We start from the raw sequence: 17,302 nt of genomic DNA, 5'->3' as shown, positions 1-17,302 counted from the left end.
TTTTGATCTGTTGTTGGGAACTTTTGTTTTAGCTTTAGTCTTTCCTCCCCAACTTTACATTTTGAAAAACTTCAAGCCTAAAGAAAAGTAGAAAGAGTAGTACAGGAACACCCATATACCCCACCTATAGAGTCACTGATTGTTAATATTTAGTCACAGTTTCATTATGGATCTATCTCTCTATAAATTTTGTTGTTGTTGAATCTTTTGAAAATTTAGTAGGATTTTTAGAGGAAAAACACTATCTAAATCTTTAAAGTCAATACAGCCCTTCTCAGAAATTCAAGATAGAGGGACACTGGTTATAGTCTCTAAAAGATAACTTCTAACTTGGATATTTCAGAGGATCAGACCATACTTATTACACATCCCTTTAAATAGGCTTGAGGATTTCACTTCCTCTCTGTGTTAGACCCTCTTAACTTCTCAAAGGGTTATTCTGATCTCAACACACCACTAAAGCAAGCCTATTTAGATATTTTAATGCAAATCCAAATTAGAATTTTTTACAGTACTATTGCCTTTCAGATAATTCAGCTTGATTATAACGTTAACAATGTCATCATACAGCCAGTAAATCAGCAAAAGATGGGGTTTCTTAACAGAATTTTCACAATATAAAAAATAAGGGGAAGCAAAATGGCTTGCTATCGAAGTTAGAATTCAAATCACTTGCTTCATCCTCTGAAAGAAGCAATTCACATAGAACTGATACATGGGTTCAGGTCCCATAATGCCCAATAAGAGTATTTGGAAACATGCTTTGGAGTAGGATGTTACTCTTGTCAGGAGAGAAAGGTAAAGGCAAATTCCAGGGCTCCATGGTTTTCCCTGGCTGGAAGGGGTTTTATCTTACACAGGCATGAAGCTTATGTTATTGCCACCTTACTGTGAAGTTTTCAGTTGAATAAACAAACAATTGGGCTTACAGAAACTGCTTTCTTTGGAATTTTATTTCTGTAGCGCATACGGGTAAGAATTTCTTTTCTTTTTGCTAATAGGAGAAACAGAAGAAGGCATATAAGATCACAAAGCCTCTTTGAGGTCCAGTCTTACATTTGGTGCCTCTAGAGGCATGTGGTAGATTGTAATACTGCTTATCAAATATTCCAGTTTCCATTTCTGCAGTGCGCCTTTGTGTGGGATTTTGGGGTTTCTGCAGCAATAACTTAAACTACTCTGACAGATACAAGACAGAAATGCTGTACTAAAATTTTTTTTAAATAAAGTTTAAAAAATAGTTTGTCAATTTGAGTGGTTCCCCTCCAAATTCTCATCTCTGAGTGATCTTCTTACTATTTTCTTTTATAAACTTATTTTTAGAACTGTTTTAGATTTACAGAGTTATTACAAAGAGAGTTCCTATATACCCCACACCCAGTTTCCCCTATTATGAACGTCTTATATTAATCCCTGCTACATATTTACATGCTCTTTCCATCCAGCTAATCTTACATGTGTTGGTAATTAACATATATGCATTTAAGTGCCAGGAATTTTGCTCTTACTAATTTTATGTTGGTATTCTTCAAAAGTTTTGGAAAGAATACACAATGGAATTAACACACAGGTTGCCACTTTTTACCTTTTTACAAAAATCATCTGGATCTATATTTTTTTGTTTCCAAGTCAAAAGTACCCTTTGATTTTATATCCCCAGTTCTCTTAATGACCATCCTATACTCATCACTGATAATAGCATTCTCTAGACCACTGAAGCTCAAAAAACCCACAATATTTTTTCTCTTCCTGCTTAATCACTATGAACTTTTTCTTTAAACTATAGTTCAAATATGTCCCTTTTCTTTTTTATCATTCCCACAGTGACTGCCATAATATTTGAAATGCATTTAATTTTTAAATTATACACAGAGATGGTGTATTAGTCTGCTCAAGCTGCAATAATAAAATACCACAGACTGGGTGCTTAAACAACAGAAATTCATTTCTCACAGTTCAGGAAGCTAAGTTCAAGGTCAAGGTATTCATGGGCTCTCTTCCTGGCTTACAGAAGGCTGCCTTTTGGATGTGTCTTCAGAGGCAGAGAAAGTGAGTTCTCCGGTGTCTCTTACTGTTAGGGAACTAATCCTATCATGAGGGTCCCACCCTCATGACCTCATCTAAACCTTACTACCTCCCAAAGGCTCCATCTCCAAATACCATCGCATTGGGGGGTTAGGGTTTCAACATGTGGATTTTGGAGGGACACGGTTCAGTGCATAGCAGGTGGCAATGCCCAAGCTCAATGCAGGAGAAAGTGCTGCATTAAGGGGAGCTGTAAGACGTCAGGTTAGAAAGATCCGTGATGTGTAAGACTCTGAGCGCCACACGGGAAGTCCCACGGTTTCTGATCAAGGCAGTGTCCTGGTGGGAATTGTTTTAGGAAAGCAAATACGGTGGTTGCATATAAGACGTACTTTACTGGAAGAAATCGCAGGTAGGAAAACCCTCTGCGAGAGTAATGTAACAACCCCTGATGGGAAAATAAGGATCCGCATTATGAAGGCAGAATCTCGAACTCACCACCGCCCGCAAGCCTTTCCTCATCCTCCCGTCAGAGGGAATCTCCTCTTTAAAGCCCCATTTTCCTTATGTTTAAGGGTTGCTCACGGAACCCTTACATCGTTCTTGCTTCTGTACTTTTCTTATCCCGTCCACTCTGTGCATCCTCCCTTGCAGGAAGCAAGGATATAAGCAATAACTGAGATTAAACAGCCATAATGCAAAGGTTACGTCAGCACAGATGCCGAAACAGGAAGAACCGAGACAGACACGATCCCATCAGGACCTCCAGGCGCCGCCCCCTCCCCTCCCCTCTCCTCCCCCTCCCCTCCCCTCCCCTCCCCCTCCCCTCCCCTCCCCCTCCCCTCCCCCTCCCCCTCCCAGCGGCCCCTGCGCGGCCGCCAGCCCCGCCCACTCCCAGCGGCCCTTGCGTGGCGGGCGCGCTCCCGGAGGTGCGTGCGGGCGGCCGCTGGTTACGTGCGCTGCGCCATCTCCACACCCTCGGGCCGGTCTTCGCGGCCGCTGGGCTCCGCGTTCGCGCAAGGTCGCGGCTGGGCGGGAGCGATGCTGCCCGGCCCGCTTGGGCCTTGAGGCGGGAGCGGCGAACCGACCCATTAGCTTGCCGACCGCGCCGAGCCCGCAGCCATGTCCGCGGGGTTCTCCTTCGGGAGCAGCACGCTGGGCTCCTCCACCGTGGCCGCCAGCGGGAGCGGCACGGGCGGCGGTTTCTCCTTCGGGACCGCGGCGTCTAGGTAACCGCGAGCGGCCTCCTTCCCGGCGGGGCTGTGGGCGGGCGGCCTGGGGGTCGCGGGCAGCCGGGGCGGGGGGCGCCGGCTTCCACGCGGAGGCCCGGCCGCGGTTTCGCCGCTTCTCTGGGCCCATCCCGCCGCCCGGTGAATGTCGGAGGGATGAATGGAGCTAAGGTTGTCGGATCTAAGCTCTTTTTAGAAAAAGAGACTTCATAGGAGATTGTAAGGGGGACAATGACAAGTTTCTCCCCGCTAATTGAGACGCCATTGCAGGATATACGTTTTGGGACATTAATGAATTCGTGGTTATTTTAAACGCGCTTTCAAACCGTTTGTGCCTTATGGGGCCCTGTCTGTCCTCTTGTTTTTTTTGTTTCAAATATTTGTTACAGCACTTTTTGGTGGTAGTTTTGAACAGTATGTGCAAATTAGTATATCACAGGTGAGGATATTGTGCTGACTCTCATTGTCTTTTACTTAAATTGTGAAATGTAGACGCCATAGTCATTGTCTTTGTGCAGCCTACCACCCCACCTCTTCAAGTGATAGCAATTTGGCCAGCAGACGTCCAGAAAGAGGCAATTAAAATAAAGATCATTTTAATGATGTGAGGTTTGCTCTTTAGAGCTCAAACTTTTGAAGATAAAGATGGAGATCATTAAATCAAATAATGTGCCTAGAATGAGTTACAAGCTAGCTCCCGAAGCTGGTAGATCAACAAGGCAAAAAACCCTCCAGTTTTGTCTGTATGGGAGGGGGTAGGGTGGGCAAAGACTACACAGTGAAGTCAGAAATCTGGAGTTTTCCTTAAGAGCTCCTATGCTGTCACTCTGTGCACTTAATCAGTAAGGCCTGATCATTTTAATGCTTTACTTGCCATTTGCTTCATTTCCAGCCTCTTGTCATTCGTGGAACAAATGTTTGTTGAACGCATTCCTAAGTAGTAGGCCCCCCTTTAGGTGGTAAGATAAATAAGTCCTGCTCTTCTGAAGCTTACATGAAAGATCGCAGTACTTAATGATTCCCGCCAGCTTCTCAACCAGTAACCTTCTCCTGTTAGATGAAAACTGCTCCCATCACCTCCTACTTTGATTAGTTCTCTGGAATCCCAGTTGGTGTCTCTACTGCTTTTACATCAACTTTTTTTTTTTTACAACGTTGTAGCCAGATTTAAAAAAAAAAAAAAAATTCCCATTGCCTCCCTTCAACGATTTTCCACTATCCTTGGAATGAAGTAAAAATAAACCTTACCATGGTCTGCAAGGCCCAGGCTGGAACCTCTTCAGACATCCTGAGCCCATCTTCTCATTTCTGTTTGCTCCAATTCAGTGATCCAGACCCAACTGTAAAAAAAAATAACAGGCATACAAATAAGTAACTGAAACAGTTTCAGCGAAAGATACTACCCTTACTCTTTGATATTTTCTATGCACTTTGATATTTTCTTTTTTTTTTTTTTTGGCCTGATATTTTCTATTCTGTTCCGTTTCCTTTTTTACAAATGCTGGTTGTGAGCTACTAAATTGATTTTTTGCTCATCTCATGGGTCCTCATCTTAGTTTGAAAAGCACGACTTGGGCATTTTCTCAGTTCCTCAGGTGAAGGCCAAACCCCTTCCCACTTTAGGGCAGTTCCCTCTGCCTGGAATTGCCCTTCGACCTCTTGTGCTGAGCCGATGCCTGCTTGTGGGGCTCAGGTGCTTACGTCGGAGGGAAGCCTTTTCTGACCTGTCAGTGGAGAGAGGTTTCCACCCCTTACCCTGGACCATAGCACTTAGCACAGTTGGGTCAGTTCGTTACATTTTTTGTTGACTTGTTTGCGCTCCATGATGGTGGAGATCTTTTCATGCTGGTTTTCCAGGAGCCACGGTGGAGCTCAACACGTATTTGTTGAATGCATGAATGATTGATAAATCTCTTTCTCTGGTTGGAGACTTCCTGAGGGCAGGGCCTGAGTCTCATCTACCACTCCGAGTCCCTGTGACAGTGCCTGGCAGGGCTTTCATAAATACTTGTTGAATGATTGAGTAAATGAAGTATTAGCAATAAACTAGAAAAATGTATACGTGCTGTAGAGAGGCTTGGGAAATTAATAAAAGGAGAGACGGTCTAACACCTGCCCATTGGACTACTGGTTTGGAGACCTAACATTCTTTCGGTAAGTGCACCTGGGTTAGGTTATCTCCCAAGTCCACGGTAAGGCAGGATTCCATTCCTCGTCTGGCAGGGTCTGCTGGCTTCTCTACATCATGTCCTTGTTGAGGAATTGGCAGATAATATTGGTTGAGGCAATAATTGGTTAGGTCTGAGGTAGCTTTTTGTTTTTCTTTAAGTGAATATTTCTACCACAGAAATTTCTCCTTTGCTTCTTTGGGAAAGTAAGATTTTACTTTGATATATTCTCTTTGGTAATGTTTTCAACTTTATGAAGTTGTGAAACACTTCATTGTATCTTTACTTAAATTGTCAAGAAATTTTAAATACTTTAATTGTCTTAAAAATACATACTTTCACTGTGTAGCTTTTGTGTATTTATGGAATAGCAGTAAAAACATGGGATTGCTGACTTGTTTGGGAGGAAGGGAAGCATAATAAACATTTCCTTAATTTGATTCTTCATAATTTGCCAACAAAATGTTTCTTAAAAATACGTTTTGGTTCAGTTGATTGTTTAAAGATCTGTGCTTTAATTCTGGGTGAGACCTTGCAGCCCTGCTCTGCCAGCCCCCTGTGCTTATACGCAGAGGGGCACGTGCACACGTGCTAATAGGAAAAGACACAATTAGGGTGCACCCTCTCCTTTTTCCTGCGCAGTGTTGGTGACTGATTTCAAGTTCTCCTTCCTTAAAAAGTTCCTCCCTCTCCGTTCCCCTCACAGTGATTAACAGGCATAGAACCTTGTACATAATATGTTTAGTTGAATTTATAAGTGCTCCTTATGATAGCAGTAGCAACAGCATTTATTGAGTCAAGTTAATTTGCCCTTCATAATCTCTAAATCTTTACAAAAAATCTTAAGTGGGTACTGTTATTCCCATTTTGCTGATGAGGAAATAGAGGACCAGAAACGTTATGTCACACAAGTACCAGCACGTTGGAGAGCTGGTACTGGAGCCTGGCCAGAGCACTACTGCCTGCCCCTTCCATTGAAATGCCGCAGGCTGTGAAGCTTTTTTTTAAAACTGACATGGGGTTCCGCCATGGTGTTTATGTCTATGTGGAAGGCCCGGGAGAGAAGTAATAAAGATACATGTATAGCATGAACGGGATTTCCCATTATGTTATACATGTTGTAATCTCTCTTAACTTTCCTACATAATTTTTGAAGTGTCAAATTGTCAAGATTTTTTGGCTTGTTTTCATAATTTGTTCTACCATTTATAGATAGCAAATTTGAGCCTCTGCAGCTTGCTAAGAACAGTTGAAAAGCTGTAAACTTTGTTCGCATCACTTATTATTATCAGCTGCTCTTTTTTAAGCTTTCAGAACCTCTGAAGAGGGTTTCTGCTGATCTTACACAGTCTTTGCAGAGGGTAGCTTTGCTTTGCAGCTTCCTCGTACCAGGGTATGTCTGTTCTTGTCCCTTGTCCCCACCCCCAGGGGTGGCGATACAGCAACAGAGAGGTGGCGGGGACAGCTTCGAGTAACTCTCCTATTTCTGGGCATGTCTTTATGTTAGCAGTCGGGGAAGAACAAATGAGCTTAGCAGTGTGAATTGTACATACATAGTTCAGAAGGAAAATGATCCATATTTGTAGGATTTCCTGTGGCTGTTTTAAAATACGCTAGCTTTCAAACAAAAACTGGTGAAAGCAGAATATATGTGATCTTGTTTATGATTCCTTGGCATCTGAAATCCTAATTGCTATAGATTCTGCTTTTCTTGAAGACTGGTGTTGCGTTTTTTAAGAATAATTTTGTATGTGGATTTATTTTTATAGAGAACAGAAAAATATTTGAACGTGGTTGGTTGAAGGTGAGTTGTGATTACTTTTGTATCCTGTGGAGATGTGTGAGATGCTTAAATGGAGAAATAATTAACCTCGAAGAGCTAACTTGCGTTTCCCGTAAATAAGTATTGGCTCTAGTAGACTTTATTTTGTGTTTTCTATGAACAAGCGGCCCTTCTGTGGGGCTCAGCTTTGGGACTCTGGGGAGCACGGCGACTCCAGTGACAACATCTGCTCCTTCTGGTGGTTTTGGAACCGGGCTCTTTGGATCTAAACCTGCCACTGGGTTCACTCTAGGAGGAACGAACACAGGTAAGGAGGGTTGTCAGAGTCTCAGGGAGTGGGTGTGTGGTATTCATTCTCTGCAGGTTCTGTCCTGTGTCTCCTCCCTTTACAAGAATCGTCACTGGTGGTAGACCTAAAAAATGGTAAATACTCAGATGAAAAGGCAGACAGGGATGTGGGATCAAGGGTCAGAGATAGGGCCAGCCATTAGCTGTGACTTAATTCAGTGTAAGGAAGGACAACACACACATACATTTAAGAATTAAAGGAAATAAATCTATTCAAAAATAGTGAATTAAAGTAATTCAAGTTCATGTTAGATTATATAATGCAGTGTTTTATCTTGGTGAAGATTGAGTCAAGTTTACAGTTTGGACATTAATTAATTTAGCATATATGGGACAGTCAGCTTCCTATTTTGCTATAACATTATAATTTACATTCCTAAGAGATGTTTCAGATTTTTTTATTATTAAAACAATTGTTGCACTGGGAAAAGGGCAGGAGGTAAAGGTTTCTGGTGGACATTTCAATAATAAAAAGTTTTTTAAAAAAATACAGGTATTTTGCTATTATAAGCAAAATACATGTTTCACTGGAGCCACCATTTTAAAAGTTTACTTGCTCGTTTACCTTTATTCTCTGCCCTCAGAGTCTCTTGGTCTGTGTTACCACCTTTTGCATTGAGCTGCCAGCCTCAACTGCAGCACTTTGCACAGCTACACAGAGACTGTGGAAGAACTGCAGGCATAAACGTGAGACCAGCCAGTGTGCCTCTTGAGACAGTGCCGGTGTTTTGTTTGGACTAGCTTTTTTTCCTCCTTGCTGGATTTTCTTATAGGCAATAGTTGTTTGCATTTTACAACTCTTAATCCCTAATTAATCAAATTATACACAGCCTGTGATATGAGAACCAGTGCTATAGAAGGAACGCTGTATTAGGCAGTGGTTGTGGTGGAAGATACTGTGATACCCGTTAGTCTCACCAGCAGTGTTATCACTCCCTGAGGGTGATTCCAAGTCTTGCCCTGTGACAGGCCAAAAGAATGCCATCTGCCACTGATGGTTAAAGTTTATTTCTCTTTTTGTCCCCAGGAATAGCAACAGCTGTAACTACAGGATTAACTCCGAGTAAGAATTTTTGAGGGAAGATCCCAGATCTGTGGTTTTTCTACTCTTTCCTCATCTCTCACAGAGCTGGGCTATAGAAGAAACATATAAGGAACTGAATATAAATCACAGATACTTTTTAAAGAACCTTTCAGTATTTGACTATTTTTTAAAAATCGATGATTATGTAATCCTTTTTTAGTTCAGAAAAAAATTTTAATACAGAATTGTCTTTTTCTGTCAAAATTTATTTCACATTTATATTTTTCAGTCATTTAAGCCCTTTTAGTGAAAAAAGAACCAAACTTTAGGCCAGAAGTCTTGGAATTAAGCGCTGGTTGTACCTCTAAATAATTGTGAGGCCTTAGCTGGTCATATCTGGCAGCTTTTAGTTATCTTTCAAATGAGGGTATTGGAATAAAAAGTTTTTGAATTCCCTTCCAGCTCAAAAATATCGTTGTTCTCTATCGTGATATGCTGCAGGGAATGTGGGTAACCAGGGTGACAGCGCCTTGACCTGGATGCCAGGGAATAATGTGAAAGGATGAGAGGACAGTGAGGAACCTCAATTAAAATTACTTAATTTAATTAAATGTAAACTTAAAATTGAAGTAAATTAAAGATTGGTGAACTTTCTTCACTTAGATGCTGCTTACCTGTTATCAACAGAAAGCACGTCTGTCTACCACCAAAGTTTCGGACAGGACTGGTTACAAGGGCAAGCAGTTGGATCCTCTCCTGAGATTTTAGAGCCTATGCGTGTTTTCAAAGCATGTTACTCTGGCAGGGACTTCCACTTGTGGCAAGGACGATCCAGAAGCATAGTTTCTGACTTCTTTTCTCTCTGTGCCTTCAGGAGAAGCCAAAGTGCAGGTCATTCATAATTTCTCTGTTTAGTAACTTTGCGTAACTCCTCCTTCCTGGCTGTGGCCGTGAGTCTACACAATGCCTTGATCGTTGAGTATCAGCGGAATGTGGTGGAGGACCGTGATGAGGTCAGGGGCCGCTGGGTACCGAGCGATGGGTTCTGGTGTCACCTGATACGCGCGCTGAGAGGCGCATGAAAGGCACTAGGAAGGCCGAGGAGGAGGAGGAGAATGAGGAGGAGGAGAATGAGGAGGAGGAGGAGAACGGGAGCTGTTGATGGGCGGGGCAGGAAGCACTGTTCAGGCAGGAGTGGAGAGTGCAGAGGCCCAGTCATTAAAGGATCCAGGGAAATAGCAAAGGTGCTTTGCTCTTGGAGTTTAGGATTCTGAGGGTAGGCATGGTAGGAAGAGGAGATTGGCGGAGCAGGTTAGGACCACATAGGAAAGGTTTTTGGGTACCAAGCCTTTAGAATCTTTTCTAAAGACTGATGTATAGACTTAGTGGGAACCTTAAGTCGGGGGAATCAGCAGCATATTATTTTGTTCTTTTTTAAAGTAACTGAGATAATTCCAAGAGTAGATTAGAGGCTGGAGGAGACTGATCGTGGAGGTTATTGTAATAGTTCTTGAGAGAGAGATGGCCTCAACTAAGGTTTTTGAGGATGTGTGTACTCCAGGGATATCTCTGAAGTAGAATTGACAGGACTTGTACTGATAGAATACAGGGGAGCGAGGGGATGTCAAGGATGATTATGGTTTCTGGCTTGAGCAACCAAATTGACCGTGGGGGAGTTAGGAAATTTTTTTATAGGGAGATGTGTAGGGGTCCAGAGGGACATCCAGGTAGAGCTAGTGTTTGGAGACTCAGGTAGATGTAGATTTAGACCCATGAACCTATAGTTGAGATTCTGAAAGTGGGTGAGATGTTTCAGGAAGTGAGGGAGCAAGAATGGAGCCATAGGGAGTATCATTTAAGAAGTGAACAGAGATACACAACTAGTATGTGTAAAGCAGGTAGACAGCGAGGACCTACTGTATAGCACAGGGAACTAGATTCAATGTCTTGTGATAACCTATAATGGAAAAGAACCTGAAAAAGAATATATGTGTGTGTGTGTGTATATATATATATATATATATAGAAAACTGAATCACTTTGCTGTACACCTGAATCACTGTAAATCAGCTATACTTCAATTTAAAAAAAGAGGCGGGGGCTTCTCTGGTGGCGCAGTGGTTAAGAATCCACCTGCCAATGCAGGGGGCACGGGTTTGAGCCCTGGTCTGGGAAGATCCCACATGCTGCAGAGTAGCTAAGCCCGTGCGCCACAACTACTGAGCCCACGTGCCACAACTACTGAAGCCTGTGCACCTAGAGCCCATGCTCCACAACAAAAGAAGCCACCGCAATGAGAAGACCACGCACCACAACAAAGAGTAGCCCCCGCTTGCTGCAACTAGAGAAAGCCTGCACGCAGCAACGAAGACCCGACACAGCCAAAAATAAGTAAATAAATTTAAAAAATAAAAAGAGGTGAACCGCGGAGGGAGACGGACAGAGGGGACTGGAGGGCAGTGACAGACGCAGAAGCAGAGCAGGAGGGCTTCAGGCAGCAGAGAAGATGTTTTAAATAGTCCTGGAGAAGAAGGACTGTTTGCTGCTGAGTATAAAGGAAAGGAGCAGGGAAGTGCCGTGTTAGGTATATCTAGAGGTAGGGCTGAAATTGAATTTCAGTATTACCACATAGATTGGATTTTCATCTTCAGTATGCACCCTGATTTGGTGAATGATTTTTCTCTCTCATACATGTATAAGTACATATACCTTTGTTCCATCTACGAGAAGTAGACTTCCAGGCTCCTGATTGATACCTGTATAGTACACATGCAGCTACGGTAAGCTGGGATGTTTTTTTACAGGCCCGCCGGCCACCACGTCTGCGTCCACGGCAGGCTTCAGCTTAGGCTTCAGCAAACCCGCGGCGTCCGCCACACCGTTTGCGCTGCCCATCACGTCTGCCTCGGCTGGCGGTCTCACGCTCTCGTCTGCTCTGACGTCGACTCCTGCAGGTGAGGCGTGTCGGGGGAGGGTGGCATTTTCTGGTTGAGTTCTAATTTTGGTCAGTGAATGTAAGTGTCCACCTTTGGTAAAGATAACTTCAGTTTGGGAGAATTTTTATTTCAGTCATTCAGCAGTGTTGACCTACTGAATTACTGGTTTGTGAAGATCAGCCTTCAGCATTAAAGCAGCAGAGGCCCTCTTGGAAGTTGGTCTCTATAGAGCAAAGCAGGGGAGCGGGTGAGAGGGCCCATGTGAAACTGTTGATGTCTGCTTTGTTTTCAAGGCGCACTTTGGTGACAGGGAAGGATAAAGAGTTTGCATAAACCTTGCTTGGCTTAGGATTCATCCGGTTTTGAGTGTGGAGTCGGTAGGCTGGGTTGAAAACTCTATTACTGCCTGGAGTCACTTAGCTGATACCATGCTGGTATTAACCAAACCCCTTATTCCTGTCACTGGTTTTTGCTTTAAAGATACTATTTCTTTCTGTTCTCAAGTATGTATAATGTTAGATTTAGTGAGTGGTTTTTCTCAAGAGCCAAGTTTATCGTGACGTCAGTTTTTAAGGAAGTGTCTTGTGTTTGCTGTGGTGCTCACGCTCTGTGGGGGCTTACGGGCTCACTTCTTACAGCGTCCACGGGATTCACTCTGAGCAGCCTGAGTGGGACGGCAGCTGCAGCCACCACCGCCCCCGCAGGCCTCTCGTTAGGGGGAGCCTTGACGGGTTTGGGAGGGCCGCTTTTCCAAAGCGCAAGCACGGCAGCATCAGGTAACTGTGATATTTACTCTCCGGAAGAGTAAATATTCGTGTTTAAATTTATTCTGTCTTTGTTTTGGTCTTTGGAGCAGATCACGTGGTCTCTTGAACCTTTATGTTTTCCTTTTAGTGTAAAAACTGAATTATAAAATAAAGTTGTTCATACATGATTGCCATATTTTAGAAATGCATTTTCTCAACATTGACTGACTAGGTAAGGAGGCAAGAAAGAGCCTGTTTCCGGAGTCAGTAAACTATTCTAGAGAAATTTGTCTTTTTAATAAACGGCAGTTGGATAGTCTTGAATCGTTTAGCCTCTAAATTCATTGTGACACAACTTGACCTCATAAGCCTGGTTCTGGGAATGGCTTTCTGTTATAGATGTTAGGAAAGGGTGTTAGAGTGCTTTGAAGTCAGGACATTAAAAACCAGTATTAAATGATTTTATTATAGTCAATTTTGTAGGTGTCTTCTAATAACCAAATCATTAGATGACTGTAACGTACATTTCTTTGCAGGATAAATATTTAAACATCTTTCCCAAAGATTCCCATGGGAGCAAAACACAAAAATAATAGAAACGAGTTAGAGGGTAGTTTTTGTGTCTTGTTATTGAGTTTTTAGGTCTGTTTTGATTTTTCTTAGGCTCTTTGACACAATATTCAATGCTTACTTTATGGTTAGGTTAACCTAAAGGTGCCACTGATTTTTTAAAAATAACATTTATTCAGCTGTGCTTTTTCACACGTTGTCAGGATTTAAATCCAGTTTTCATTTATCCCATGCTCTTATCCAGTATATCCTGCAGTTTCCTGTTTTGAGGGTAAATAGCATCTTGTCTAAAAAGAACACAATTGTATCAGCTTGAGAATGCATGGACTTATGTGATTTACCAGTGCAGGATCTTTGAAATTTTGCTACTTGATTCACAGGTACACACTGATGACTTAAGATTACTAGAGTCTAGCTCCAGTTCCTTTTGTCTGTGAAGTAGGATTTAAATAAGTGAAGTCTACTTTTTTTTTTTTTTTAAGTTTAATGGAAAAAAACTTGAGAATGTGAAATCTTGATGTTTGAACTTCAAGTCTTTAATCATCAGTTCTTTAAATTTCATTAGTAGTAGAACTGTTTGCTTTATATTATACTAAAATCTTATGAATTCATGCTAGATTATTTTATTTATTTTCCCCCAGCTTTGTTGAGGTATAATTGACAAATAAAATTGTGCGATATTTAAAGTGTACAACATGAAGATTTGACTGTATACATTGTTTCCCCCCCATCAAGTTAATTAACACATCCAGTATTAGATTATTTTAAAAGTATAGAATTCCAAAGCATGATTGGAAGACAAGATGTATTCACCTGAAAATAAGCAAACTAAAACTGCTTTGATAGAGAGGGTTTAAAAACAACAAGTAAAATCGAGTATCCACAAATATCCATGAACAGATATATTCTGGCAGTTTTAATAAATAAAATCACATCATTCAAACTACATATACCATTGAATCCAAGCAAGATTATCAGTCTTTGTCCAAAGCATGCTCTAGACTTGTATCTTACTATTTGTCTAAATCAAGAATGAAAATAATCTGGGATCCAACTTAAATGTATTTGAGTGCTTTGGTCAGTGGGGAAATCATTATAAAGACTGAGGAACTTCATAAGTGGCATCTGGCTTGTTTGTAGGACTTGGACAGAATGCTTTAGGTCTGTCTCTGGGAACTGCAGCAGCTACTTCATCTGCAGGCAATGAAGGCCTTGGAGGGTTAGATTTTAGCAGCTCATCGGATAAAAAGAGTAAGTAATGTTACTCTTAATTTCACGTTCTAACAGTCCTGTTGAGGGAACTTAAATTCCTACGTCTGGAAGATTGTTAGTTAAATATTCAATAGTAAAGGTATTATTTTTAAGTTTGCATTATATTTCACAAATTTTGTGTGTGTTGTGCATTTAAGATTTTATTTTTGTAGACAACTCAGATTTGTATGTGCATATGTTTTATGTAACTATCTTAATGCGTGTTTTAATATGCATTTTAAAAATCGGGACCATGGTACATGTTTTGTAACCTATTCCTTCTCGTGTAATATATCACAAGTTTTAGTCAGTGTCCGTAATTCTTTACAAATATTTTAATGCTGCTTAATGTCAGTTTTATGAATGGATATGTCATCATGCAGTCAGCCATCATCCTGCGGTTAGTGTTTGTTTCCAGATCTTCGCTCTGCGAAGCATCACTGTATTGGGTATCCTTGTAGAGAGAGGCAACATAGTATGGTAGTTAAGAGTCGGCTCTGGAGCTGTTTTGCTGGCTGCAGATCCTGGCTTAGCTGTTCACAGGCTCTGTGACCTTATTCAGGCTATCTCGGTGCTTTGTAAAGTAGGGGAAATAACAGTCCCTGCTTCATGGGGTTGGTTCGAGGATTGCTGCTGGTAAAACCTTGGGAGAGCCAGGCACGCAGAAGATGCTGTGTGCTTTTATTATAAATTTTGTTCATATTTTGGTTATTTCCTTAGGGCAAATACCTAGAAATTGAATCATTGGCTTATAGGGAGGGACATTTTGGAGTCTCTTGGCATATATTGTGAAATTGCTTTCCAGAAAGGTTTTACCAATTTATTTACTCACCAACCAGTGTGAAAATGCCCTTCTTGCTGTGCTCTTGGCATGCCTAATATCCTTTAAAAATTTTTTTCCAACCCAAATTCATTTTGCAGTTTTCTTGTGGTTGTTGGTTCTGTGTGTGTGATCTGCTTGTTTTTTGTTTCACAACACCTATTCTGTTTCTGATGAAAGCATATCCAGCTGCAGCATGTGTATACACACTGCACTGAACCGCTTGGAAGAGCTTAGAATGGCATAATGCATGACGTTGTAGAATATTCAGTGTCCTATATCTGTATAGGGATTTTAAAAATTGGACATGGGTTTTATTGTAGGAGATACTTGTTTTAAAGAGTGAATTACTAAAAAAAAAAAAAAAAAAAAAGAGTGAATTACTATCCTAAAAGTTGGTAAAATCCTTTTGATCTTAGAAATTTTGGATTTATTTCTCTTTGAATGAAAAATTTTAAACATAAGGTCCTGTCTCTTGTTTTTTACTTAATTTTCTTTGTAGTAACTCCATAATTCAAAAAATAGCCTTAGATGTTTTAGCAACTTATTTTTTTTTTACTCAGGTGGAGCAGCCTGTTCAGGGGGCCTTAAAAAGTGTCAGCTGAAGCTCTCAGGACTTAAGACTCCTCGGCAGGGAGAGTTCTCAGGGAAGATAGTTGAAAAAGGAAGATTCTTGCCCTTGAAAGAAATTGATGCAAATCAGCTACCTAACTGTGTTTATGTGTACATAAACATGTCTGTAACATGCTGTGTTTAGAGTTTGTGGCAAATCGTGACATCACATGCTGTTTATTAAGAGGCATTCTAAGAAATCCTTAACAATTTTTATTTATACCTTAGTTTGTGTTAACTTAAAATTTGTATTTGGAATACATTGATAAATAACCTATTTTTACACGAAGCTTCTTGAATTTTCTAGGTGATAAAACAGGAACAAGACCAGAGTAAGTTTACAATTTGACTTTTAAAATATTTTAATGAAAGAGTTTTACGTATTAAACTATAGGCCAATGGTATGGTTGGAAGTAAATGGAACCTTATAGGTATTTAGAAGAAAAATTCTTTTAAAGTTTTTGTCAAAAATAAAATAATAAGCATAGGCTCTGGAGAGATTATGGAAGGTCAGATCTTTAGGAAAATTTACAACCATTTCTTCCTAGGAAATAGTTGGCTTTTCCCCAAATAATATAGATAAACACAAATATATGTATGTGTCTTTTTAACTTAGTAAATGTTGAACAACTCATGGAACTTTACTCTTGGAGCACTTTTTATTTATATATACAAATTAAAAATGTATATATACCATTTATTTTATATATAAATTACTGTCCCAGCACCATTCACTGATGTTGAAGAGGGAGAATAACCTCCATGTACGTCATATATACATTTGAAGATCATTATTTTCTTGCCAATTGTATTCTCACATAATTTCTATTACATTAAATAAAGCATTTGTAAGTAAATGACGAAGCTCCAGCCTCCCAAACATCTTGTGTGTATTTTAACCTTGTTACGTAAAGGGAGAAGAGGCGAGAGCCTGCCGTTTGCCCAGGGTTATGTCCCCGAAGTTGTACAGATCTGCGGCTCCCGCCATTACAGCCCAGTTTCATTTATTCCTGTCTTCCTTAAATAGTCATCATTCTTTTAAGCTACTCCTAGGTCTTATTTTGTTGAAGAACAAATTGAAGTTGTAAAATATTGTGAGCAACTCATTGTGAGAAGTTTTATTATTATTTTATTTTATTTATTTATTTTGTTTTATTTATTTTGTTCTTAAACATTTAGTCAAATGTATCTACGTGTACTTATAATAGATGCCAGTCTCCTTAGAAAAGAAACCTCCATGTCAGATAAATTGTTAGTTATTTTGTAGATCACAAAGTTTATTGTTCTTTATAAAGAACTTCAGAATCATCCAAGAAGACTGTAAATGGGGAATATTTGCTCTGTTTTCTTGTATCTTAACACATACTGTTGTAGAACTCAGCTGTCAGCTTTTTTTTTTTTAACATCTTTATTAGAGTATAATTGCTTTTCAATGTTGTGTTAGTTTCTGCTGTACAACACAGTGAATCACCTCTAGGTATGGAAGACCTGAAGAGACATTTCTCCAAAGAAGCTATACAGAGCCGTCAGCTTTTTATGCTCTCTGATGTTAACGCGCCTGTGGCATCTTTCTTAGGGATAGTAAAGCACTGAAGGACGAGACTCTGCCTGCCGTCATCTGCCAGGACGTGGACAGCCTGCAGTAAGTGTGCGAGGTGTTGTCAGCAGACGAATCAGACTGGAGTGCCGGGAGGTGTTTCAGGGGACCCTCTCCCCCTCCTGAGCCTTCTAACGTGGGGAGCACTGTGGTGCTTTTAGAAATGAGGGAGAACGCAGAACAATGGAGTTAA

General features: G+C 40.8%; 1 protein-coding gene across 3 annotated transcripts in view; it reads left to right on the top strand.

The window, feature by feature from the left end:
• The first annotated feature begins 2,928 nt into the window (after positions 1-2,928).
• Positions 2,929-17,302, top strand: part of NUP58 (nucleoporin 58) — a 35,196-nt gene continuing 20,822 nt past the window's right edge. For 2 of the 3 annotated variants that reach the window (XM_057532586.1, XM_057532584.1), the window contains exons 1-7: positions 2,929-3,254; positions 7,370-7,512; positions 11,382-11,531; positions 12,152-12,289; positions 13,970-14,080; positions 15,820-15,844; positions 17,089-17,154. In XM_057532586.1, coding sequence (XP_057388569.1) covers positions 3,148-3,254; positions 7,370-7,512; positions 11,382-11,531; positions 12,152-12,289; positions 13,970-14,080; positions 15,820-15,844; positions 17,089-17,154 — 740 coding nt within the window. In that variant the 5' untranslated portion in view covers positions 2,929-3,147. The remainder of the gene's footprint in view (positions 3,255-7,369; positions 7,513-11,381; positions 11,532-12,151; positions 12,290-13,969; positions 14,081-15,819; positions 15,845-17,088; positions 17,155-17,302) is intronic. The other variant, XM_057532585.1, reaches the window with a different exon arrangement.

Source organism: Balaenoptera acutorostrata, chromosome 18 (assembly GCF_949987535.1).
Source record: "Balaenoptera acutorostrata chromosome 18, mBalAcu1.1, whole genome shotgun sequence".
In the NCBI taxonomy this organism is placed as follows: domain Eukaryota; kingdom Metazoa; phylum Chordata; class Mammalia; order Artiodactyla; family Balaenopteridae; genus Balaenoptera; species Balaenoptera acutorostrata.
Note: the sequence above shows the minus strand (reverse complement) of the source record. Positions and strands in the feature narration are given on the sequence as shown.